This window comes from Giraffa tippelskirchi, chromosome 6 (genome assembly GCF_054371585.1).
Source record: "Giraffa tippelskirchi isolate mGirTip1 chromosome 6, T2T-mGirTip1v1.2.pri, whole genome shotgun sequence".
Taxonomy (NCBI): Eukaryota; Metazoa; Chordata; class Mammalia; order Artiodactyla; family Giraffidae; genus Giraffa; species Giraffa tippelskirchi.
The window spans coordinates 88,337,182-88,362,134 of record NC_137280.1 but is presented as its reverse complement, the minus strand read 5'-3'; the positions used below and the strand labels follow the sequence as shown (position 1 = coordinate 88,362,134).

Here is a 24,953-nt window from a genome sequence, read left to right as displayed (position 1 = left end):
ATGGCAGGGCACACAAGGTTGGGGTCTGTCCACAGTCCAGCGGCCCAGGAAAGGTTTAGGGGCAGGGTAGCCTTGGGTTGTCCAGGAGGAACAGGGACCACCCCCTGTTCAAGTTCTGCACCCAAACTTGCCCCAGCATGACAGCGGCACTTACCCACGTTCTGCTTGGCGGCCAGGAAGCGGGCTGGCTCCCTGACATTGTCCGCCAGCAGAAAGGCGCCCTCCTCCAGGACGTCCAGCAGCATGGTGGCCGTGTGCACCTGCTCAGTGGCGTTCATGTCCTTCCAGGACTCGAGGGCCTCCGGCCGCAGCAGGTTGTCCACCGTCTCCACCACAGCCTGCAAGTGTGGCGGGGCAAGCCTGTGACTTCCCATCTGTCCCCCAGTCCCTCCAGTGGGGCACTGCACCCCCTTCTCCGAATCTCTATCCCCCAGGGCCACCTGGGGCCCGCCCCACTCACTCAGGAGACAGGAGCCCCTGGGCCTCACCTTGATGTAGTCCTTGCAAGTTCTCTCCCGCTTGTGCATCTGGGGGAAGAGGGAGGTGGTGTGAGGGCTGGTCTCCCAGCCCCACTCCTTGAACCCCGACACTCACGTCTGGGCACCAGAGATTCCTCTTCTGTCTCTGCCACTGACCTGAGGCTAGACCTTGAGCAAGAACCATTCCTAACGGAGCCCCCACCCCTCCCAGGACCATCCAGCAGGGAGGCCCGGCCGGCCTGGGCTCTGTCCTGCCTTCTCCTCTGATGGCCACGGGTGGCCGCTCAGCTCTGCAGTGCCAGGCTGGGTGCCTCCCAAGTTCCCAGGGCGGTGCCTCTGCCCCATGGCCCCTGCCACCGGGCCCACCTTGTTGTAGTTCTTGCCGGCTGACTCGCGCTCAATGGGCCGCAGCGCCTGCAGCTGGGCATCCAGAATGTCCAGCAGCTGCTCCATCAGCTTCACAGAGGAGGACACGTCACCCGCATAGATGGAGCCCCGGGTGTGGCGGGCCAGCTCGCTGGCAATGTTGGCTGCGTTCTCCCCACTCTTGATCTGTGGAGGCAGGAGGGGGATCCCCCGGTCTCGTCAGGGACCATCCTGCTTCTCTCTCCACACACCTGGCCTGCTCAGCCCCTCTCATCCCCCTCTGCAGCCCCTTCTCCCTGCCTGCCCTGGCCCTCCCCATCTGTCTGTTCCCTAGCCTGGAGGCTAGGGGTGGACCCCTTCCTGTCTCCCCAGGAGTTCCACTGCCTCCACTGTGCCCTGTGCCTGGGCACCCAGGGCCAGCAGGGTAAGCATGTGTGCCTGTCTGGGGGTGGGGTGGCTGCTGGTACCTTCTGGGCCACCTGGTTGACCCAGGGGGAGGTGCAGTTGCTGAGGTCAGGGCCCCGGGGATTCCAGAGCCCCAGGGCTGGTAGACACTGGAAGGAGGCAATTCCTGTAGGGACAGACACACAGGAACAGAGAAGGGAGCCACGGGGAGGGAGAAGAGGGTGGGCCGAAGCAGGAAGAAAGGAGATGGCAGAGAGAGGGAGACGAGCAGGTGAGGGGAGAGGTGAGGGGACACGGAAGACCGGACATGAAACAGGCCAGACAGTCAAAGAGAAGTGTCACTCTGAGGTGACATGAGCCACCCACTTTCCCTAAACCCTCCCTCTCGGCTCCTCTTCCAGTTTGGCCTACCACAGTTGGAACCTTCCAGTCAAGCCTACCTTGGAAGCCCTACCACGCCTCCCGCAAAGCCTCTCTGACCCTTCCCTTGGATCCCTGGAGCCTGTGGCCCTGGCCCTGCCTTCTCTGGTGCATCAGCTGCGGTGTCCTCCCCCCAGCTGCTCCTGGGCCTGTTTCCATTTCAGTCTGAGGCTAGGACTCAGGTTACCTCCCAGGGGCTCCCTGCAGGGTCCATCCAGGGCTTTCCATGGCAGGTGCTTAGGATTGCAGGAGGGGACAGGGGTGGAGCAGGGGCACTAACTGAGCTGTGACTGTGCCCTGGGGACACAGCTGCAGACATGAAGCATGACCCCTACATACAGCCCATTCTGGCAGGGAAGGTGGACGGGTAAGTGCATCCAAGCTGAGTTAGGGGCATGTCCCCTGTCCCTTCCCTGGCCAGTCCAGCAGTGGTCAATCCCCAAGCCAGCTGCAGCAGAGGTCCCCTGGGCTCGGCACTCACCTCGAGTCCCCTTGGGGCAGGGCCTCTCCACCAGCATGCCCTGCTGGGTGGCCGGCCACTGGACCCGGCGCACCTCTCGAGGCTCACAAAAGAGTTCTGGGGACACGTGCAGATTCGGGGCGGGGGGCCGCCGGGTGCTGGGGGCCAGGGCGGTGGCTGGAGGTAGGTCAGGTCCAAGCTGGTTGATGGCACCCACGGGGTGCGTGGTGAGGGGTGCCCGGCGGAGCGGGGTGGTGGCTGTGGGCGAGGCCGTGCTGGTCAGGGGTGTAGGTCGGGCTGTGGTGGTTGTGCTGAGGGGTGGGGAAGTGGCTGGGCCTGGAAGGGAGAGGGAATACGAGATAGGGTTACCCCCAGGGTTGATCTCCCACTAGGTCTGGGAAATCTCCCCTAGCCCCTCTCTGCCCAGAGGTCCCATGTACCCCTGGGACTATAAAGCATCAGAAGGTGGCAGAAACCCACTCATTTGTACTCTGAGGTCTGAGAGCAACCGTGGAGGACAAGCCAGGAAGGAGGTGTTGAAGGCTCCCATCCTCATGCTCCTCTTACTCTGGGCTCTCTGACCGGGCCATGTCCCTTCCCTCTGGGGACCTCAGCTTCCCTTTTGATTCGAGGGGACTCTTCTGGAGCTGTGGGGCTGCGCAGAGCTGGTTTAGGGTGGCTGAGGGGTTAGAACGAGACTGCGGAGGGGTTCCCAATACTTAGTCAATATCAGCAGTTCAGCTTTGCTGTTTTACTAGCACTCCCATCCAAGACTGGGGTTGAAGGGGCTCCAGGGCTCAAAATGCCCTTAGGAGACTCAGTGCAGCTTGGCTAGAAGCCCCGAGTCCTTGGTCTAGCTTCTCAAATAAGCAAGCTAGCTAATCTCACATCCACCCAGTGCTCGTGTATGTGAAAGTCGCTCAGTTATGTCCAACTCTTTGAGAACCCCATGGACTGTAGCCTGCCAGGCTGCTCTGTCCACGGAATTCTCCAGGCCAGGATATTGGAGTAGGTAGCCATTCCCTTCTCCAGGGGACCTTCCTGACCCAGGGATCGAACCCAGGTCTCCCACACTGCAGGCGAATTCTTTACCATCTGAGCCACCAGGGAAGCCCACCCAGTGCTTGGGTTTCCTTATCTGTAGATGAGAGCCCTGGCTCTCAGACTGCAAGGATCAGAGGAGTTAACTGGCAAGTGCTGAAAACAGCCTGTCACGTTGCTACGTCTGTGACCTCCAGGGTTCCCCTGAACGCACCTCCAGGTCTTCTAAGAGCTCAGAGTGCACTCGCCTCCGCTGTGAGACTCAGGGGCAGGGGGTGTTGGGGAGTGAACTCGAGCTGTCCTCACCCGCACTAGGGTCGGGTGGCCCAAACTCCAGGCTATAGCGCACCACAAAGTAGTTGTTCCAGACATACAGCTGGTTGTCGCGAGGGTTATAGTCGACAGAGGAGACGAACTGGTAGGGGTTGGGAAAGGCCAGGCTCACGGGCTCCTCACGGTTGGCGTTGGTATTGAAGGCGTAGTCCACGCGGTTGCCGGCCGCCTCACTGTCGTCGTCCACGTACACCGAGCGCAGCACGTACAGGACGCCACACACCATGAAGGCATTGGACGCTGAGCGCTTGTCGTAGCCCGTCTCCCACGTGCCCTCGAAGCGCAGTGTGTAGGGGTTGAGCTGGCTCACTACCAGCCGCCCGTTGTTGCCCTCAGTGGCGTAGATGACCCACAGCCCGTTCTCGTCCACTGCCAGGTCGATGTCGGTCTTGCCCCCCCAGCGGTAGGGCGAGGTGTCGTGGTAATTCGCCGTGTTAATCACCGTCTCCCCGCTCTTGATGCGCGTGCGCAGGTCGTACTTGACGATGTTGCGCGTGCGCTCCTTGTTGTAGAAGACGGCGCCATCGTAGACCACGAAGCCCGTGCCGTCTACGCGGTTGGGCAGGCGATAGGTGGTGGTGTGGCGTGCCGCCACGTAGTCCTCCCATGAAGCGTACTCGGTCAGTGTGTCCGTGCGGTAGGGGATCCATGGCATGACGTAGATGCGGTCACCCGCCTGCAGTGGGTCCTTGCACCATGCGCCAGACTGGTGCTCCGACTCGTGGGTTGAGGTGGGCTCCAGCACCTTCTGCAGGGTCCCTGGGCACACGAAGACTGGGTTGGGCGGGGAGGGGCAGGGAGGACAGGGAGAGGAGGAGCGGGGGTGGGGGTGGGGAGGTGGCGAGGGAGGGGGAGAGAGAGAGGCGAGTTGGTCACGCGGCCAGCGGGGGGAGCCAGGCTGTCCCCTCCTGCTGCTGCAGTCACGGTTGCTTGGTAGGGCTGGTGATGGGAAGGGGGTTTCTGGGCTGGGACCCCTGCCCCGCCCAGCTGCCCCTCTCCCTGGAGATGTCAACCCTGGAGGCCATTAAGAGCAGGGTTAGTGGGGGGGGAGGTGCCCCTCTTTCCTTCCCTGGCTGCTAGAGACCCCACAGGCTGGGGATAAGGGGTTTGGCAAGAGCCATCCCAGAATCAGTCTTGTGTGCCTTTAGTGGGGGATGGAGAGATTTCCTCATTGCAGCCACTAGCGGCTTTGAGGTTCTAGGGACTCAGGGCCCTGTCCCTTCGCCATCATTTGCACCCCTATGGAAGAGCTAGGGTCAGGGGTCCCATCTTTCACCAACCACACCAGGACACAGATATATATATATATATATTTTTTTTTTTAAACTCCATTTTCTTCCTCCTGCAAAAGCTGCAAGGTAGAGGGATGTTTCCATACCCACTGTGGGTGGGTGTCAGGAGCACACTCCTATTCCAGGGTGAGAGAGGCACCCAAGGTTCCTGACACAGCCTGTGACAACCCCCCACCCAGCACCCAGGAAATCAGTAGCTGAGGAAGGGTTTTCGGAAAAGTCCAGCCCCTCCTGAGGGGTGCCCAGCCCTGCCCCCAGCCGGCAGGGTCTCTCATGGGGTTTATTGAGCAGCAGACACTGATACTGGTGCACAGGGGTGGTGGGGCAAGGGCACAGAGAGGAAGGGGACTCCCGGGAGAGTTGGGTAGGGGGGAGGAGAGCTGTGTGGAGGGAAGAGAGACAAGTGGTGGTGTGGGGGCGCTCGGCGAGGTCCTGGCTCCAAGGGAGGCACGCCGGAGAGCACCTGGGAAGAAAGAGTTAGTGCTGGCGAGGAGAGAGGGGGGTGAGCAGAGAATTCACTCCAAGGCTCAGGCCCGACTGAGGGTCCCTTGGGGGGGCAGTCCCAGGTCCAGCTCAGAGGGGGCCGGGGAGGGAACCAGGTGCTAGGATAAAGACCCAGCCCGCCCCCGACAGGCCCCCCACCTCCCTTTCCCCGACCCGATTTACCTGCAACCATCCCCGGCTCGGGAGGAGGGACCAAGGCAGCGCTGATGTCAGAAAGGTGGGGGGCCCCCGCCCCACCCCCCCATTCCCTGAAAAGGAGGAAAACCTCAACTGCATCTCGCTGGCCACCAACGGCCTGCCCACCCTTGCCCAGTCACAACCCAGCGCCACCTACTCCTGGACTCCCCCTACTGACCCGGTGGGAGTCTGGACGTGCACAGTGTGGCTAGGCTCCCCCCCTCCTCCTCCCATAGTAGTAAGGCCCCCCCAACCAGGATGGCTGGGGGCCTCCCTCTCAGCTCCCTACTAGCAGAACCTGAGGACAGGCCAGGGTGAGAGGTTGTAGTGAATTCTCTGCTCCTGCTTGGCCTGTCACCAAAGCAGCCGGCCGGAGGGGACAAGAGAGGGCTGGGACTTGGTGCTGGCTTGGGGAGGGGAGTGGCCCCAGTGGTTAGAGGGGCTTGGCCAGGAACCATTTCTCATTCCCCCAATTCCAGCCTCATTCTTCAGCAGGCTTAGGTGGGTGGCTGGGGATTCCAGCCCTGCCTCTACAGTATCAGGGACATTTTGATCCAGGGGTCTCGGGTCACAAAGCAGCCAGGTGCATGCTCTGCTTTAGGAGGGGGAGGGAAGCCTGGGGCTCCATCGCTGCGTTCCCAGTGCCCTGAGGGGTTAGCCTGCACCTTCTGTCCAGCCCACTGGCCTCTGCCCTTTTCTCCTGTGCCTGGGTCTTCCCTCTCCCCAAGCCGGGCCCCCCCAGCCAGCTTTGTGATGGCTGAGCAGATGTGTTTGTGTGTATGGGGGGAGGGGGGGTATGGGGTTGGGCAGTGAGAGATCTCAGAGCCCGGCCTGGTGGGCAGGGCATGGAGAAGGAAAACCTGGTTAGAGGTTACCCTGGGGGAAGGGGGAGAAGATGAGGAAGGGCCTGCTTGGGGCCTTTGCCAGCAAGGACCCTGCCCCAGCACCAAGCTCCCAAAACCTTCTCTGCCCTCCAGCCTCCTCCCACCCGTCCCTTGAAGAGAAAAGATCCCAGGCTGCGTGTCCGACCACCACCGGGCCTGCAAGAAGAGTGTCTGGTGCTGGGCAGAGAGACTCCAGGAAAGACAGAGGGAGAGAGTGGTGGGGTGCAGTGAGGGGCAGGGCGGTGGGCTGGTGGCCCAGGCCTCTATGAGATGGGGGAAGGGACAAGGGGGAGGGGAGCAGCTCGGAGGGACCCCGCCCTACCTCCCTCAAAGGGGACACTCCACTGACCACCGTAATTTCAAGGCCAATGTGATCCTGAAAGGTCATCTCTTCCACCCCCGCCTCAGAGCTCTCCATTTCCCATGACTTCCAGGGGAGGCAGTGACCATCCCCAACAGCCTAGGCCTCCAGCCACAGCCCAGCCCAGCCCAGCCGCCCTCCCTACCCCCCGTGGAGTTCTCTCCTCCACTGCTGAAGGAAGAAATTACGGTGCTCACGGAAGCCCCCAGACCCAACCTGTGCCTCCCCCACCCCCCTCTCTCTGGTCCTCTAACCACAACAGCCCAGAAGAAACCCTGACTGCAGCTTCGCAAGTATTTCAGAACCAAAGAAAAAAAAACAAACAAACGCTCCCCCGCCCCTCGCTCCCCCAACCGTGAGGCCCACCCCCACCCCCTCGGTCCCCCAGTGATCTGGTAGGCGCCCTCCCCGGGCTGGGGACAACTCACACCCCTCTCCCCAGGGGCTGCCCCCCACCACCCCCCGCTGGTGGAGGATGAGGTGGGGGTGGGGGAAACTGGTGCTCCGTGGTCCGAAACAGCTCTGGGCCTTGGAAACGCCAAACCAGAAGGAACTTAAACCACCAGGAGCCAGAGAGAGAGAGAGAGAGAGAGAAAGAGAGAGGAGGAGGAGGAGAAGGAGGAGGTAATCTGCTCCCCAAAAGGAAAACAAAGGTGTGCCCTCCCTCCCGCCTCCCCTGAACCAGACACAAAAGTTGGGGCAGGAAGAAAAGAAGAGAGACGGCTCACCCGGTGCCCTCCGCCCCCAGTCGGGAGCCAGGGAAGAGGGTCCCTCCCTCCCCACCCACCCTGGATGCTTATAGACTTCTCCTGAAGGAGGCAAAAGAAGTATGAGAGAAGGTCAGGTCCCCCCCCAACCCCCTGCAAGGGCCAGGGACTAGAAAGGAGGGACAGGGAGAGAGAGACAGAGTGAGAGGAGAGAGAGAGACAGAGGCAGAGAGAGCAGAAGGTCCTGCCAGAGCTCAGAGAAGCTCCCTTGGGTGTCTTGGAGGGTGGAGTTGCCCAGTCGCACCAGGGCTGGCCCCAGCATGGGGGGACACCGGGGTGGGGGGGGAGCGACTGGACCAAGTTGGGGGGTGGGGGGGTAGAAGAAGGGGCCGGAGGGGAGGGCAGGTCACATAAGTGTGGTACAGGTAAAACAAAGTCTGAGTTAGGGGTTAGCATTGGTAACAGTGCGTTTACCTTTCTGCTCCACTTCTACTTTAAGCATCGGAAGAGAGAGAGAAAACAAATTGAAAAAAAAAATGTGCAAGAAAAAAAGAGAAAAAAAAAAGATTAAATTGCTTTCGTTTCTTTTCTGGCAACACGCCCCCTTTTCCTTTCTTTTCCTCACTCCTGGTTCCCCAACCCCGAAGGTAGCGTCAGCCCCCGCCCCCACGTCCTTTCCTCCTAGGCAGGATGTTGGGGAGACAGTCACAGGGAGGAGGGAGACACATGGGAGGACAGAGACCAAGAGAGACACCGGGTGGGGGTGGGGAGAGGGGTTATACAGGTAGGCAGACGGACAGAGCCCTTAGACCGGAAGGGGCACCCTCAGTACAGCAAGGCTGGGGAGGGGGAGCCCCAGCTGAGAGGCAGCTCCGCTCAGGGGGACACCAGGAAGGGATGGTGGGGGGGTGGAGGAACCCCTTGGTCCCCTCCAGCCCTGCCTGCTGCCCTCGTGCTAGAACCGGGGGCCCAGGAGGGGATTCAGTGCCTCCCTCAACCTGGGAGCACCACAGAGGAAACACGCAGAACGCCCTCCCCTTCTGTGCTGGCCTTAAAAAGTCCAGATGAGTTTCCCCAAACCCTCGGAACCCCACCCCCACCCCGGAAGCCAACACAGAGAGAGGGTGGGAGCGTCGGACACAGAATGATGGAGAGGCAGACAGGCAGAGCCCTGGGGGCCTCCAAGAGCCCCGTGGGAGAGACGGAGGCAGAGAGGGAAGAGGCTGGGGTGGGGGGGACATCACAGACGGGGCAGGACAGCAGGTGGGGGCACAGACACGCTCCCACGCTCCCCCGGGGGCAAGCCTGAGGCTCAGTTTCTCTGCCCAGCTCCCCCCTGGGGGCCCAGGAGCTGGGAGCTCCCCAGCCTGTGGCTGGGATGGGCAGGCGGGCAGCACCTGGGGAGGAAGGGGGCGCGGGTTAGACTGTGCTCAGCTGCAAGGCAAATCCAGCGTTAGTCGGGCCTGTCAGGTACGTGTGCCAGGGGAGGGGGGGTTGCCCCACACACCTACTGCTCCCTTCCCACGGTAGCCCCAGCACCCACCCCCGACCAGCACTGGGGTCACCCCAGCCTCTGAAGCCCATGGCAAGAGGGGCTGCCCAGGCTGTACCCTCTCCAGGCTCTGGGCCCCCTGGCCCCTTAGGAACCTCTGACCAGGGCCTCACTCTCCTGCCACCTGTCTGTCAGGAGGGGCTGTGTCTGAATCCCATCCCAGCGCCTCTCCCAGGGCCTGGTACACAGGAGGTGCTCAGAGAAAGAGAGGTCTGGGGATAAGTGAATGCCAAGCCTCCCTGTTCGGTGGCCTGGCTTCCATCACCCTTGGAATGCCAGCCCTCTTCTTCTGGGACCAGGAGTTAGCCCAGCCCCCCAGATACATCCTCCATGTCAGTGACTGTGAGCGTGAGTGTGAGAGAGAGAGAGTGTGTGTGTGTGTGCAGGCGTGCGCCTCTGCTTCTCCAAGGGCTCAAGGTAGCTCTCTCCCATCAGACTGGGGGCTGCCCATTCCCTGAGCCCTCCTGGTCTCTGTGGGTCATGCCCTCCCGCCCACACTCAGAGGTTCAGCTCCAGGAAGTCTCTACCTCTTCCCTGCTTCTTTACCTGCATGGTATCCACTCACTTGGGGTTTTTCATTTTTTTTTTTCCCACTTTTGGATGCCACTTGGACCAGGAGATTTTTTTTTTCCCCCCTGCTTTTTATCTTACTGGTCTCAGGAGAAACTGGGTTTGTCATCTGGTGTTAGTTTTATTTTTGATTACAAATAGCAATAATTGGTAAAAATCATGGTGAGTGGTCAGAAGAAAAGCAATGACTACTAAGTGCTCAGTGCTTATTAGGTGCCAGGAACTGTGCTAAGCACCCCTCTGGCAGCATTTCGAGAATCCTGTCTACAGATGAGGAAACAAGTTCAATGAAGTGAAGCAACACGACTGACAAAATGGGTGCAGTTTCCTTCACATCTACCGCTGGGGGTGCACAAAGAGCTTTTACCCACATTCTCCATAGTCCTGGCAGCATCTCAGAGGTGTTTGATCCCCTCCCACCATCACAGAGGAAGCTATAGGTTCAGCTGGATTGAAAAGGCACCCAAACCATTACTGAGCACATCCTGAACCAGGCTTGGGTCTGGGCACTGGGGAGGGGGTTGAAGATGAGGTCTCTGCCTGTGGGGGGAGTTTACATCCAGCACTTTGCCATCACGAGTGGGCTCTGTGGTGGGCCCTGGGCTGGGCGCCTTACACACATGACCTCCTGGACTCTTGCCTCCTTCTGCAGCAGCCCAGAGAAATTTAAGTCATTTGCTCCAGTTTCTGAGCCAGAAAACCCAAGGGCCAGGGCTGAACCTCAAACCGTCTAGATTTTTCCACTGTGCTGTGCTCCCCAACTCCTGTCCCCCTTCCCCTGCTGCCCCAGCCCACAGGGGGTGGGCAGTGTCCCCAGTGCTGTGGGGAGGCTTCAAGGATCAGATGGGCGTCCCCCTCAGGCGATGACTGGAGGCCTCGGTCGCTGAAAGGAAAGGGTAAGGAGTAAAAGAAGAAAGCTATGGAAGCACATGAGGCTCCTATCTCCCCCAGCACGTCTGTGGTCACCTGCGAGGAGAAATCAAAGGCTGGGGGTTGGGGGGAAGGCTGGGGTGGGAGGGGAGAGGAGGGAGAGTCACAGGGCCTCCTGCTCCCTCGCCCCTGCCCCCCACACTCAAGACACCCTGGTGGCCCTGCCTCCTCCCCCCTCTGCCCAGAGGGCCCTACCTCCAGGTTGGCTACGGCTGGGGGTGGAGAGGAGGGAATGGATGATGGGAAAGGCGCGGGAGAAGCATGAGGGCTGGAAAGAAGGGCCATGTTAAGGGTGGGGTGCTGAGGAGGAGAGACCCTGTCGATGGTTTGCTTCCTTTGGTTGGGTGCAAGAATGGCAGGCCCCTAGCTCCCCAGATCACCTTCCTCAGGATACCTGGGTGCCACCCTCAGTTCAACATGGCAGCACTTCCTGTGCAGACAGGAAGTACTAGCATGCTAATAGGCAAACCAACCAAGAGTTAGGAATCTGTGGAAGATGCCCCTAGCACTTCACATGAGATTTGCTGCCAGGCCTCAGAGGGTGACCTGCCTCTCTATGGGTATAATGTCTGGCTTCCAGGATTGGGAAGGGGCAGGAGTAAGGGCCTGTGAGGAGTGAGAAGGATAAGAGAAAGGAGAGGGAGCTGAGAGGAAGTGGGGTTAGAGTGAAGAGCATGTGTGTAAGAGGTGGTCATGAAGGGAAGGGATGTGGGAAGAGTGAGGGAAGAGGAATTAGATGGCAGTGAGATCAAGGTCCGGGGAGAGGAGAGATAATAAGTGTGCCAAGTGGAGTACTTGGGTGTGGTCTTGAAGTGTATAAATAAGCCAAGGGCAGGGGAAGAAGCAAGGTGAGCAGGCCAGAGTAACAAGAGTTGGAGAAGGCGCCCAGTGGATGGGGACAGAGTCAAGGGTGGGGGTGGGGGTGGGGCAGACAGCAGTGTGGACAAGGGTGTCTGAGAGAAGAGAATTTGTGAGGGAGGGAGCAGGTCCAGCCATCCCTCGTGTTCCTGGCCCCAACTGGGCCTTGTGTGTGTGTGTGTGTGTGTTCAAGGTGTCTCCTCCTCACTTGCTTCTGGGAGGGGGAAGGGCCCGTGTCGCATGAGGAACAAGATGACTCACTGTAGGGGACACAGTCGTACTGCACCTCCAGGTACTTGTAGGTCCCAGGGCAGGGGTCTGGAAAGGCATCGGAGCCAGCGACCACCACACACTGGGTGCGGTTGTTACACCTGTGGAGGAGAGAGGGAGGTTGGGAAAAGACGAGCCTGGAACTGGGCGGGGGAGGCCCAGGGTCAGGAGAGGAATGGACATCTCCACATTGGGAAGGGACCATGGAGACCATGCCAGGGGCCTTATGTGGGTGTTGTTTTCTGTTTCCTGTCTGCTCTCTCCTTCCAGATAGGATCTTCTATTTTCAGGCCTGGCACAGCAGGAAGCTCAGGGCTATGCCAGAGGGGTCACTCCATAAACTGTTTTTCCAGTCACCCTTCATCACTTTCATCCTGAGTGTCACCTGTGCCATTATGTCTTTTTTTTTTTCATAAATAAGATGTGAAGCCACACTTATAAGGTGGTATCTTTGTGAACATGCTATTGATGGATGCTCAGTGTTTGCCACCTCATACCATGTCTTGACATGTCCCACCTTTTGGATAGAGCTGCCGTGAGGGTCTGCAGCCAGAGAGGGGCAGAGTCGTCCTCTCATGCTGAAACAATCCTCGGTTCCCCATGTGGAACTCCCCCAAGTCCCTGTCAACTTCTCAGGAGTCTGCCTACCATGTAATGGGAAGTCTACTTAGTGACAACAAAAAGATATTTCTTCTCTGCTGTTTATACCCATGGTCAAGGTCTCCATTTCCTGCAGCAGGCCAAGTCTTGGCTGGGCAGGACAGCGACTTGACTGTGGGTGTGTAAGAAGTGGTTTGGTGGGGGGGCTTCCTGACAGGTATGGGGCAGAGGGGGCTCCTGTCTCTTCACTTCAATCCTGCTCTTAACCAATGAGTGCTTAACTCATGAGCATCTGCTCATATCCACACCCCTCAACTCCCTTTTTCAAAAATATAACACTGATGGGAGGTGGGAGGGAGGCTCAAGAGGGAGGAGATGTATGTATACTTATGGCTGATGCATGTTGATGTAAGGCAGAAACCAACACAATATTGTAAAGCAATTATCCTTCAATTAAAAATAAATAAATTAAAATATATATATATAACACTGAGTTCAGATGGTTAAATAGAGACTTCGTTACCTATGACACAAAGAACTAGTTCTATTGCCCAAAGAACTGAAAGCAAGTGCGTTCATCTACTGCAGCACTGAAGGTGTATTTGTGTACAACTGCTTGTATATGAATGTTCACAGCAGCATCATTCACACAATCACCAAAAGGTAGAGACAACCCACTGATGAATGAGTGGATAAACGGAACACAGCTTATCCACACAATGGAGTATTATTCAGCCATAAAAAAGGAAGGAAGCTCTAATACTACACCATGGATGAGCCTCGAAAACATCATTCAGTGTAAGAAGCCAGCCCGAGGCCACATGTTTCACAGTTCCATTTATATGACATGTTCAAAACCGGTAAATCCAGAGACAGAAAGTAGATTAGTGGTTGCCAAGGACTCAGGGGAGGGGAGGGGGATGGAGAGTGACTGCTCAGGGTGACGGAGTTTCCTTTTGAGGTGATGAAAATGTTCTGGAACTTGACAGAGGTAGAGACTGCACAATATCATGAATGCAATTAACGCCGCTGAACTGTTCACTTTAAAATGGTGAATCTTTTGTTATGTGGATTTCACCTCCATGAAAACAAAAAGAAAAACACAGAAATGCTGGCCTTCCTGGAAAAACCGCATGTCCAGCTTCCCTTGCTGGGAAGTGCCTGTGACTGAGTTCTAGCCCGGGAGGTGAGAGTGGGTATGATGTAGCCTTTAAGGGATTGGCCCCAGGGTGGAAGTGGGGGGCGGGGTTTCAGTACTAAGATAGAGAGAAGCAGGTGCTGAGGATCTTTTAAATTCTGATCCTGTTTGTGAGCTAAGTCACTTCAGTCATGTCTGACTCTTTACAATCCTATGGACTGTAACCCACCAGGCTCCCCTGTCCATGGGACTCTCCAGGCAAGAATACTGGAGTGGGTTGCCGTGCCCTCCTCCAGGGGATTTTCCCGACCCAGGGATAGAACCTGTGTCTCTCACACCTCCTGCATTGGCAGGCAGGTTCTTTACTACTAGCATCACCTGGGAAGCCGATCCTGTTTAGATCACTGTACTTACTCTGGGGTGTCTCTGTCAGAGTCATAGAGCTGGACCCTGAACTAACATAGAGTCTCCACATGTGAAGACAGTGGGGCAGTGGCCTCATCACGTTCCCTCAGCCCCAGTGACCACACTACTGTGTCCCCCATACGCTTGCCCTAGAACTGAGACCCCATGAGTGTCAGAAACTAGGTGAGTTTTTGTGCAAGCAACTTGGGGAGATGGCGGAAAACACCACAGACCCTGCGACTGGTCTGAGTGAAGCAGGCAGGGAGGATCTGGAGAGGCAGTGTGTAGGAGAAAAGGGAGGCTGGACTGGGATGGTCCATGCAGGGGTGTTGGGAGATGGAAATTAGGGAACAGGGAGAAGATTGCTGCAGGGGAATAGTTTTTTGTTGTGGTTTTTTTTTTTTGCCACACCGCACGGCACGTGGACCTTATTTCTCTGTGCTAAGTTGCTTCGGTTGTGTCTTACTCTATGTGACCCTATGTACTGTAGCCCACCAGGCTCCTCTGTCCATGGGGATCCTCCAGGCAAGAATACTGGAGTGGGTTGCCATTCCCCTCTCCAGGGATCTTCCTGACCCAGAGATTGAACCCAGGTCTCCTGCACTACAGGCAGATTCTTTGCTGTCTGAGCTACCAGGGAAGTCCCCAAAGAAAACTGGAGTGGGTTGCTGTGCCCTCCTCTAGGGGATCTTCCCAACTCAGGAATCGAACCCATGTCTCTTATGTCTCCTGCATTGGCTGGTGGGTTCTTTACCACTAGCACCATCTGGGAAGCCCCTGACCAGGAATCAAACCCATGCCCCCTGCAGTGGAAGTTCAGAGCCTTAACCACTGGACCGCCAGGGAAGTCTCGAGAGTAGATGTTTGAGAAAGAAATGTTGGAAGGGAGAGAATGAAGTGGTTCCAGTCTGGCCCACCTACCTGAGCCACCTGACCATGCCCATTCCCTGCCCCAAGCTCTCAGAAGGTTTCTGGTGATCCCATCCAGTGATGTATTCTAGAATCCCCGAGGAGCTGTGGAGCTGGCCCCAGGCCTCCTTCCCTTTTCTAGTTTTCTGCTCAGGGTCCTGGAGTGAACCCTGCTCTCTCTCAGGCATTTGGCAAAAATTAAGTGAGGGCCTGTGGTGTAGCTGGCTGTGGACATGGTGGTGACAGACAGCACTTCTTTTCCCTGTGGGGCTGACAGCCCAGTAAGGGAGGACATAAAAGAGACATGATAAAGAGGCAATATAGCCAATGGAACTGTGGGCAGAAGTCAGGACTAGAAGAGAGAGAAACATGGAAGGGGCTGGGAAGTGGGGTGAGGGACTGTGATTTGAGAGTGTGGTCAGGTAGATCTCATTAACAGGGTAGTCAGGCAAAAAAAAAAAAATCTCGGAATGGGGGATCTCTTTGGCGATCCAGTGGTTAACACTCTGTGCTTTTAATGCTGGGGGGGGGGGTAGGTGCGTGGGTTCAATTCCTGGTTGAGGAAATAAGATCCCACGTGCTAGTAGCAGGGTGCAGCAAAAAACATAATTCAAATGAAAGAACCTGACTAAGGGGAGGGAGGAGTCATGCAGGTTTTGGGGAAGAGCATTCCAGACAGAGGGAACAGCCAGCACAAAGGTCCTGAGGGAGCCCCTAGCAGACGATGGGTGATGAGTGTAAGGAGTGGCCAGGTAACTGAAACCTAGTGAGAAGGAGCATGGAGAAGGTGAGGACTAGAGAGGACAGTGCAGAGTGTCCAGGGCCTTGTGGACCTGAGGAGGACTTAGGCTTTTGCTCTGAGTGAGGTGGGAACCAAGGAGGGATCTGATAGGAGGAGGGCAGGACCTGACTCAAGTGCTCACAAGCGCTCTCTGGCTGCTATGGCGGGAACAGACTATAGCAGGCAGGCAAGAGAAGGCAAGGAGAGCGGGCAGAGGATGCTGTAAGCAGCTGTGGGGGGTTTGGCATGGAAGCAACAATCAATCTGGGTTAAAATGTTTTTTTTTTTTAATTTGGCCACACTGGGTCTTCATTTCTGTGTGCTAGCCTTCTCTCGGAGAAGGCAATGGCACCCCACTCTAGTACTCTTGCCTGGAAAATCCCATGGACGGAGGAGCCTAGTAGGCTACAGTCCATGGGGTCGCTAAGAGTCGGACACGACTGAGCGACTTCACTTTCACTTTTCCCTTTCATGCACTGGAGAAAGAAATGGCAACCCACTCCATTATTCTTGCCTGGAGAATCCTAGGGACGGCGGAGCCTGGTGAGCTGCTGTCTATGGGGTTGCACAGAGTCGGACACGACTGAAGCAACTTAGCATAGCATAGCATAGCTTTCTCTAGTTGAGGCGATGGGTGCTACTCTCCAGTTGTAGGGCTCAGGCTTCTCATTGCGGTGGCTTCTCTTGTTATAGAGCACAGGCTCTAGGCGCACAGGCTTCAGTAGTTGTGGCACATGGCATTAGTTGCCCCATGGCATGTGGGATCTTCCCGGACTAGGGATCGAACCCATGTCCCCTGCATTGGCAGGCAGATTCTTAACCACCGGATCACCAGGAAGTCCTAAATCTGGGTAAAATCTGAAGGAAGAGCTGACTATCTCTAGGTGGTCTGGCTTGAGTGTGTAGCTTTGTACCCCCCTCACCCCAAACACACACTTACAGAAAGGAATAGTCTTCACACTCACTCACTCCCTCACATTCTCACACACCTTCTCTCTGACACAAGCACATAACCTTCTGCCAGTCCATGTTCAAATGTCACCTCCTCAGGGAAGCCCTCTGGGCTGTCCCTCAGCTCCTTTGACACCTCCCCCTGTCCTGCCATGGCTCTTACTCTGCAAGCCCCCGCTAATCTTGGGATGAGCGTCTGGGGGCAAAGGGCTTTTGGCAAAGGGTACAGCTTGGGGAGGTGACAGGCTGGGGGGGGTGGGCTGGGTCTTACTGGCTGTTTGCATGGCACCCGGCCCCTAGTAGTTGCTCAGGAAACGTGTTGAATACCTACAAGGAAGGGTAAAAGGGAACAGGGTGCGCTGGCCATGGGGCACGCAGAGGACAGGCACCTTATTTGGGGACCCTCAGCACTGTTGCCGCCCCTTTCTCCTGGAGCCCCTCACCTCTGGGACATGATCTTGAAGGCGTCCGGCAAGTAACACTGCACGTTCTCCATCTGGAAAGGGTCGGCGTCGCAGATCTTGTCGTCTGTGCGCCCATAATTGGCATTCTCCACCATGATGACATCGCTGCCCGGGCACCGCAGCTCGATCGGGTAGCCTTCACATGCCAGCTCCCGGCGCATCAGCCCAAATGGCAGCCCAGCCCGGCTCAGGCCTGCAGGAAGAACGGGGAGGGAGTCAGTCACCACCAGGCCCAGGAGGGGTGGGACGGACCTCCAGTGAAGAGGCTCCACCTCCAGCTTGACTGGATCGGGCTGTGGGCTGTATGAACCTCAGTTTACTCATCTGTGAAACGGGCTTTTCGGTGTACCCACTTGTGTAGTAAGGCCATTAGCCCGGCCCAAGAAGAGTCTGGTTCCTGGGAGGTGCCCTGTGAGCCATTGTAGTGTGCTTTGTGAGAAGAGTGTCTTTACTTGGGGGCCTGGAGCCATGCCAGGGTAGCCTGTGTGAACTGTTAATGGGTTAAATCAGCTCTTCCCCCCTCCACCAATTCATATGCTGAAATCAAGCCCTAACCCCTAGTATCTTAGAACAGTGGTCTCCAACCTTTTTGGCACCTGGGACTGGTTTCATGGAAGACGATTTTTTCCATGGACAGGGGTATGGGGAGGTATGGGGTTTTGGGATGTTTCTCATAAGGAGCGTGCAACCTAGACCCCCTGAATGCACAGTTCACAGTAGGCTTCACGCTCCTATGAGAATATTAATGCCACTGCTGACCTGACAGGAGGCAGAGCTCAGGCAGTAATGCAAATGCTGGGGAGCAGCTGTAAATACAGATAAAGCTTCACTTGCTGGCCTGGCACTCACCTTTTGCTCTGCAGCCTGATTCCAAATAGACCATGGACCACTACTGGTCTGCGGCCCAGGAGCCAGGGATCCCTGCCGTAGACTGGTGTTGGAGAAGACTCTTGCAAGTTCCTTGGATAGCAAGGAGATCAAACCAGTCAATCCTAAAGGAAATCAACCCTGAATACTGATTGGAAGGACTGAGGTTGAAGCTGAAGCTCCAATACTTTGGCCACCTAATGCGAAGAGCTAACTCACTGGAAAAGACCCTGACACTGGGAAAGATTGAAGGCAGGAGGAGAAGTGGTTGACAGAGGATGCCATGATTGGATGGCATCACCAACTCGATGGACATGAGTTTGAGCAAACTCCGGGAGATGGTGAAGGACAGGGAAGCCTGGTGTGCTTCAGTCCATAGGGTCGCAAATAGTTGGACATGACTGAGCGACTGAACAACAACAAATCCAATATGAATGGTGTTCTTATAAAAAGAAGAAATTTGGACCCAGAGGCACACAAAGAAGGAAGATAACATGGAGACGCAGGGAGGAAGACGATGACCATCTATGAGCCCAGGAGAAGGGCCTGGAATAGACCCTTCCCCGGTGGCCTTCAGAAGGAACCAACCTTGCTGACACCTTGATCTTGGACATCTAGCCTCTAGAACTGGGAGGGAATACCTTTCTGTTGCTTAAGCCCCTCAGGCTGTGGTACTTGGTCATGTCGGTCCTAGCAAACTATTAATAGTTCACTAACAATGCGGTTTCAGGTAGGCGTTTTGGGTCATGTATCAGTTGAACTCTGGAAGGGCTGGAGATTGAAGCCAGCCATGACTATGTGACTGAGCCTCGGTAAAGACTCTGGACACCAAGGCTCAGAAGAGCTTCCCCGGTTAGCAGTAAAACATGCGTGGTGTCTCTGATCATTGCCTAGCGAGTTCCCCCTGTCCGTGACTGCAGTGGGAGGGAACCACCAGAAGCCCCCATGCACAGAACTTTTCCTGATGTTGCCCCATGCCCCTCTTCTCCTGGCTGATTTTCATCTGTATCAGTTCACTGTAGTCAACTATGTTGTTGTTTAGTCACTACGTCATGTCCAAATCTTTTGTGACCCCATGGACTGTAGCCTGCCAAACTCCTCTGTTCGTGTGATTTCCCAGGCAAGAATACTGGAGTGGGCTGCTATTTCCTTCTCCAGGGGATCTTCCCAACCAAGGAATCCAACCTGGGTCTCCTGCATTGGCAGGAGGAATCTTTACCATCTAAGCCACCAGTAATCAACTATAACCACCACTTCCCTTGTGGCTCGCTGGCAAAGTCTGGCAGGCCTACAGTCCATGGGGTCCCCAACGAGTCGGACAAGACTGAGCCAGTAAACAACAATAATGGTGTTTGTGAATTTCATGAATCCTTCAGGCAAATCATCAAAGCTGAGAGTGGCCTGGGGCACTTCTCTAACTTCGCACCACCCCCACACACAGAGCAGGGAGGGTGTAGAAGGGAATGTCCTCACGTTCTGGAAGAAACCACAGAGCCTGGCTTTGCTACTTCCCAGCTGACAGGCCAGGTGTGTCCTTTGGGCCAGGGTTTCTCCCAGAGTGGCCCCGGGCATATCCGCATTGTGTTCGGAATGCAGATTCTGAGTGCCCCCAGACCCAAACCTGCTGATCCCGAATCGGGGGTGAAACCAGGAGCCCCTGAGTGGGTACACCCACCCGTGATTCTCATGCACACTCTCGTTTGGACAGCTGCTGCTAGCGCCTCACCAGGCCTCAGTTTCCAGATCTGTAAAATGGGCAAACCACAGCCGAGGGCTGTACTGGGAGGCTTCTGTGCTAGAAGACGTTCTTGAAGGAGGTGCTGTGGACAGTGAGGGCATCCCAGGATGAGGGCCCCTGGCTTTCACTTGGGAAACTTCCTAAGGTTGCTATGACAATGAAAGAACTTGCCATGGGCGTGCCTGGCTCTCGGATGTGTTGCATGTCACATGGCAGCTCCCTTTCTGTGCCTTTCAGGGACTGCAAGCTGGGACTCAGGAGCCAGGTGGCTGGGGTTTAAATCCCAGCTCAGCCACTCCCTAGCTGGTGGCTTCATGTAGTCACTGACCACCACTGTGCCCTTACTTCCTTCTCTAGGGAGCCGATAACGCCGCCTACCTCATGGGCCTCTGCTGAGGGGTGCAGCGGAACTGGTCTGCAGTGAGCAGACAGGCCCCTGATTACTACTGTCATGAGGACGAGTAAGGCAGCTCATCTCTGTGGGACAGAGTGGGCTCAGCACCATCCACGCCTGCCGGGGCAGCCACCTTCTTGCACACTGGTCCCAGCCAGGCCTATGCCGGAGGTCCGTGGGAAGCAGGGATGCACAGAGTGGCCCTGAGCCGCCAACGTGGAGACTGTCACTGGTGGATAAAGAGAAAGTCCCAGTGCGTGTTGGCAGCAGAGACATACGGGCCCCCTTTGTTGCAATCTAGTCCCTCTGATGCCAGCTGGGGGCCCAATGGGGTTGGCAGCCAGGCCCTCGGGGTTTTTTGGGGTGAGTTGAGTCCCACTTGGGGAAAAGTTTTACATGTATTCCTTCAGCGCCATCTGCTCCCACATCTAATTTTAGTCCTTCCTGGGCCTGGGAAGGAGGCTGGGGGTGGAGGGCTGGCTCAGATGGCTCAGATGGGTCTGGGGGTGGAGGCAGCCCCGCCCAGCCCAGCTGGGGCTGTGGGGCAGGACCTGGACGGGTAGAGAACGCGGGTGCTGAGGGAGCGGAGGACGCCAGCTGGCCGGAGCAGTGCCAAGGCCTGGTGGCACGGCTGAACGACGCCCCTCTCTACCTTTGAGGCTCTCTGTGTGAGGGAATGCTGGGGAGCAGGGCCCACCACCAGGAGCCTGCAGGCAGGGCTGGGAAGGGCGGGGCAGGGGGCACCCCCAGGGCGAGGGTGAGGCCGGCGGGCCTCCTCTCTCTGCCTGTCATCCTGCGCTGCCCTTGCCCCCGCCTGGGCCCACTGTGGGGACAGTAATTGAGTAATCGGGCGAGGGTGGGCGGGCAGGCTCGGGGCGCTAATTGTGGCGTGTGCAGGATCCCGGGGCCGGCATAGGGCCGAGCCGGATAATTAGTTGTTTTTAAATAAACGTCAGCGGGCATGCTTTAATTAAGCCTTCTTCCCAGCGAGAGCCTCGGAGATGTAATCACAGAGAGACATACACACACACAGGAGACAGAAGAGCATCGCCTCACCAGGAAGGCCTGTCCTGGTCCTGGAGGCCACAGCCCAAATCCCAGGCTCTAGGACCCCTGGTGGAATGAGCCCTGGAGCTCTGGGTTGGGGGGTGAGGGGCTGATTCGGGGACCCCTTCAATCAGGGTGTGTGATCACCAAGTCTTTTTCTGCTCCGGTTCTACCAGACTGAGGCTGGGTGGGGGCCTGATTCTCTAACAAGGGATCAGGAGGTTGTGGTTGTTGAGTCACTAAGTCATGCCCGACTCTTTTGCGACCCTACAGACCGTAGCCTACCAGGCTCCTCTGTCCATGGGATTCTCCAGGCAAAAAGTGGGTTCCCATGCCCTCCTCCAGGGGACTCTTCCCAACCCAGGGACTCCTGCATTGGAAGGCGGGTTCTTTACCGCTGAGCCACCAGGGGAGCCCTGGTTGGGGGTATTTCGGTGTTTCTTCTGCCCTCCTGGCAGGGTGACAGAGACACACCCCCCTCCCCTGCCTCGGCCCCCTCAACACCTACCTTGGGTGGCTGAGGTGACGAGGATGGCTGTGACACAGAGGCTCCAGAGTGCGGCGGCCAGGCGGGCCATGGCAGCGGCCAGGGGTGCGTCCTCGGCTCTCAGTGGTCTGTGCAGGGGGCCTCGCCCCACATCACCAGGTGGGCACCACGGCCTGGTCCACCAGCCTGTGGAGGACAGGGAGAGTGAGGCGGGGGGCTGGGGCAGGGCGAGGAAGAGGGCAGGTCCCCTCTCTTTCTGCAGGTGCCCAAGGGCCTCTAGTCCACTGCCCCGAGAGGACTGGATCAATGAACCTCCCTCAAGCCGGCCATATCTGACAGAAGTGGCACCCCTGGGCCAGAGGCTGACCCCTTCAAGGCCTCTGGCTCACATTGCACCCCCCCACCCTAACAGGTGGACCCGCCCTCCTGGGCACCTTGGATCTCCCAGAAGCACCTCCTGGGGTCTGCCAGCCCCCCTTCCCCAGGTGGCCACCCGGGGTAATTCTTCGGGCAGTACCAGCTAAGAAGGGCCCACCTGCACCCAGGCAGGCCCCAGACCCTCCATCCCAGAGGAGAACCCTCTGGAAGCCTCTTGAAATCGAGACCCTGCCAGTTCGTCTCCCCTACCCCAGATTCCTCATCCAGCACAGCGTCCAGGGTGGGGGACCCAGGCGTCTTGGCTCTAGCCTGCAGCCTCCCGGTCCTGGGCAGGAGTCCAGGGCCCCACCCCCAGCCCCTTTGCTTCCTGTCTCTCTGGCTCTGGTAGCTAATTAGAATCCAGCTGGCTGGCGCCACAGATCAGGGACCAGGGACAACTAAGTCCCCTCTTTCCTCTCCAGGGGACCCTCAGGGTGAGCTGGAGACAGGCAGGCGGGGTGAGGGGCGGGTGCAGCCCCTAAGGGAGCTGGGGAAGTGGAGGAGGGGTGGGAGTTGTGTGTCCTCCCATGCTAGCCCTCCCCTTCCCCAGTCTGTCCTTCCCTAGGTACAGCAGCTTTGAGGGCACAGAGTTGGTTCTGACCACTTTTTCTCCCTCCCAGCCTCTCCTCTTCTCACTGCTTCTGTCTCCCCTGGGATACTCCCAAGATGGGACACCCAGATCTCCACTCTTGGTCCTTTGCTTCATCTACACCCCAGTTCTCCAAGCATGACCCTGGCCCAGGGGCACCAGCCTGGACAGAAACTTGCTAGAAATGTACCCTCTCTGAGGAGGGTCAGTACCCATGTTTCTTTCTTTTTTTTTTTTTTTTAATAGTTTCTCTTTTAATTTATTTATTTGGCTGCATCCTTAGTTGTGGGGCGTGGGTTTAGTTGCTTTGTGGCATGTGGTATCTTAGTTCCCCAACCAGGGATTGAATCTGCACCCCCTGCATTGCAAGGCTGATTGTTAATCACTAGACCACCAGGCAAGTTCCAGCACCCCACGTTTTAACCGGCTCTCATTCCCTGATAGCTCAGTTGGTAAAGAATCCACCTGCAATGCGGGAGACCTGGGTTCGATCACTGGGTTGGGAAAGATCCACTGGAGAAGGGAAAGGCTACCCACTCCAGTATTCTGGCCTAGAGAATTCCATGGACTGCAGAGTCCATGGGGTCGCAAAGAGTTGGACATGACTGAGCGACTTTCACTTCACTTCTAGCGTGCAAACCCTTGGTCTGTCCTCTACTCCCTTCCCCCCAGTCTGTCCTATGGTCTCAACACCAGGGACAAGCTCACACTTTCCAAGCCTCTTATTTACAGTTTGGAATCTCACAAAAGAACCCTGACGACTGGTTATTTTTACCCCCACAATTGAAAGCCTATCAACCAGCCCAGTAAGTTCCTTGACCCCACTCCTGCCTCCTGCTCTTCCTCAAGCAGCCCAGACCCTGCCCCAGGGCCTTGGCACTTGTCACTTCCTCTGGGTGAATCTTCTGCCTGCCAGTTATTCACACGGCCTCTTCCTCTGCTCCCTGGCCTCCTTTAGACCTTGGTTCAAATGTAACTATTTCTCTTTTTTATGGATGTGCCCCTCCACAGGCAGGGATCATTGCATTGTTTTGGTCCTGCTTCCACAACAGGCCTGAATGTTTATTGAACAGTTGTTGTTGCTCAGTCATGTCCAACTCTTTTACGACCCCATGGACGGTAGCCTGCCAGGCTCCTCTGTCCATGGGATTTCCCAGGCAAGAATACTAGAGTGGGTTGCCATTCCCTTCTCCACGTTGAATCAATCTCAGAACCCAAACCCAGGAACCCTCCTCAATTACCAACTCCTCTGCTCCCCTCCCCTTCATAAGCTCCTCCAGCAAGTCCCATGGGCTCTGCCTCCCTCCAAAGTACCTTGTCAATCTGCCCACTTCCCAGGGCCACCACCAGGCCCAAGCTACCATCCTGCTGTCCCCAGAGGCTTGCCCTGGCCTTCTCCTCTTCCCAGCCTCACTGCCTCCACTCAGTGCTAAGGCCATCATTTAATGATGTAAACCTGAGTATTAATCTCCCCTCTGCTCTCCCCTGGGGTCTCTGTTCCTCACCAGGACCTAGAGGCTGCTGGTGACCTGGTGCCACCACGTTCTCCAATCCAACCCTCCTCCCAGTCCTAGGAGCTCCAGCTTCCTTCCGGCCTGAGCCCTTGCCTGGGCTGCTCGTCTGCCTGGAACACTCTCCCGGCACCCCCATCACCTGCTGCAGCTTCTCATCATTCATGGCTCAACCTCAAGGTCACCCCAGCAGAGCAACCTACCCTGACCACCCCCACCATTCCTGCTACCCTTGCTCGCCATCCTTTAGCCCTGTTTTTATTTTTATTTATTTTGGTCACACTGTGCAGCTTGTGGGATCTTAGTTCCCTGACCAGGGACCAAACCCTTGACTCCTGCAGTGGAAGCGCAGAGTCTTAGCCACTGAACCACCAGGGGAGTCCCTAGCCCCAAATTTAATTCACAGCACTTGAAATCACCTTTTTTCTTTTAAACATTTTGCTTTTTTAAAGAAATTATTTATCTGGCTGCACTAACTCTTAGTTTCAGTATGTGGGATCTAGTTCCCTGACCAGGGATAGAACCTGGGTCCCCTGCATTGGGAGGCCAGAGTCTTAACCACTGGACCACCAGGGAAGGCCCTGAAGTCACCTTCTTGTATAAGCAGGTCTATTGTCAGCCTTCCCCACTAGACCATGAGCCAGTTGAGGGCAGGGACTCAGCACAGCTTCTCAGGAAATAAAGATTTGGGCAGCTCACTGATGGGGCAGGACATCCCTCCAGGCCTGTCTCCTCTCATGAAAAATGGAAAGTAATTTCCTGGCACAGCTCCCCCACCCCGACCCCCAGGACCCTCCCCAGCTCCCAGCCTTCAGCAAACTCTCCCCTCTACTTCCTCAGCCCACAACCATCTCCCTTATCCCACAACCCTGTCCAGATGTGGCCTTGGATGGTTTCCTTTCATTTTGCAGCATTCTACAATTTTACATGGTTGGGGCGGGGGGGTGGGGGGGGACGGGACATCACCTCATTCCCACACCCATCTTCTACCTTCCAGACTCGGGGTGGAGTGGGGAACTGACACTAGGCTGATGGATGCTCCCCTA

At 56.8% G+C, this 24,953-nt stretch overlaps 1 protein-coding gene across 1 annotated transcript in view; it reads right to left on the bottom strand.

Annotated features, from left to right (window-relative positions):
* The window catches only part of ADGRL1 (adhesion G protein-coupled receptor L1), a 47,725-nt gene that overhangs the window by 7,361 nt on the left and 15,411 nt on the right, over positions 1-24,953 (bottom strand). Inside the window, exons 2-11 of the mRNA XM_081501361.1 lie at positions 21,412-21,576; positions 16,837-17,050; positions 11,601-11,710; positions 7,904-7,918; positions 3,478-4,278; positions 2,152-2,466; positions 1,313-1,416; positions 846-1,031; positions 489-527; positions 155-338 (exon numbers count right to left, since the gene is read on the bottom strand). Coding sequence (XP_081357487.1) covers positions 155-338; positions 489-527; positions 846-1,031; positions 1,313-1,416; positions 2,152-2,466; positions 3,478-4,278; positions 7,904-7,918; positions 11,601-11,710; positions 16,837-17,050; positions 21,412-21,481 — 2,038 coding nt within the window. The 5' untranslated portion in view covers positions 21,482-21,576. The remainder of the gene's footprint in view (positions 1-154; positions 339-488; positions 528-845; positions 1,032-1,312; positions 1,417-2,151; positions 2,467-3,477; positions 4,279-7,903; positions 7,919-11,600; positions 11,711-16,836; positions 17,051-21,411; positions 21,577-24,953) is intronic.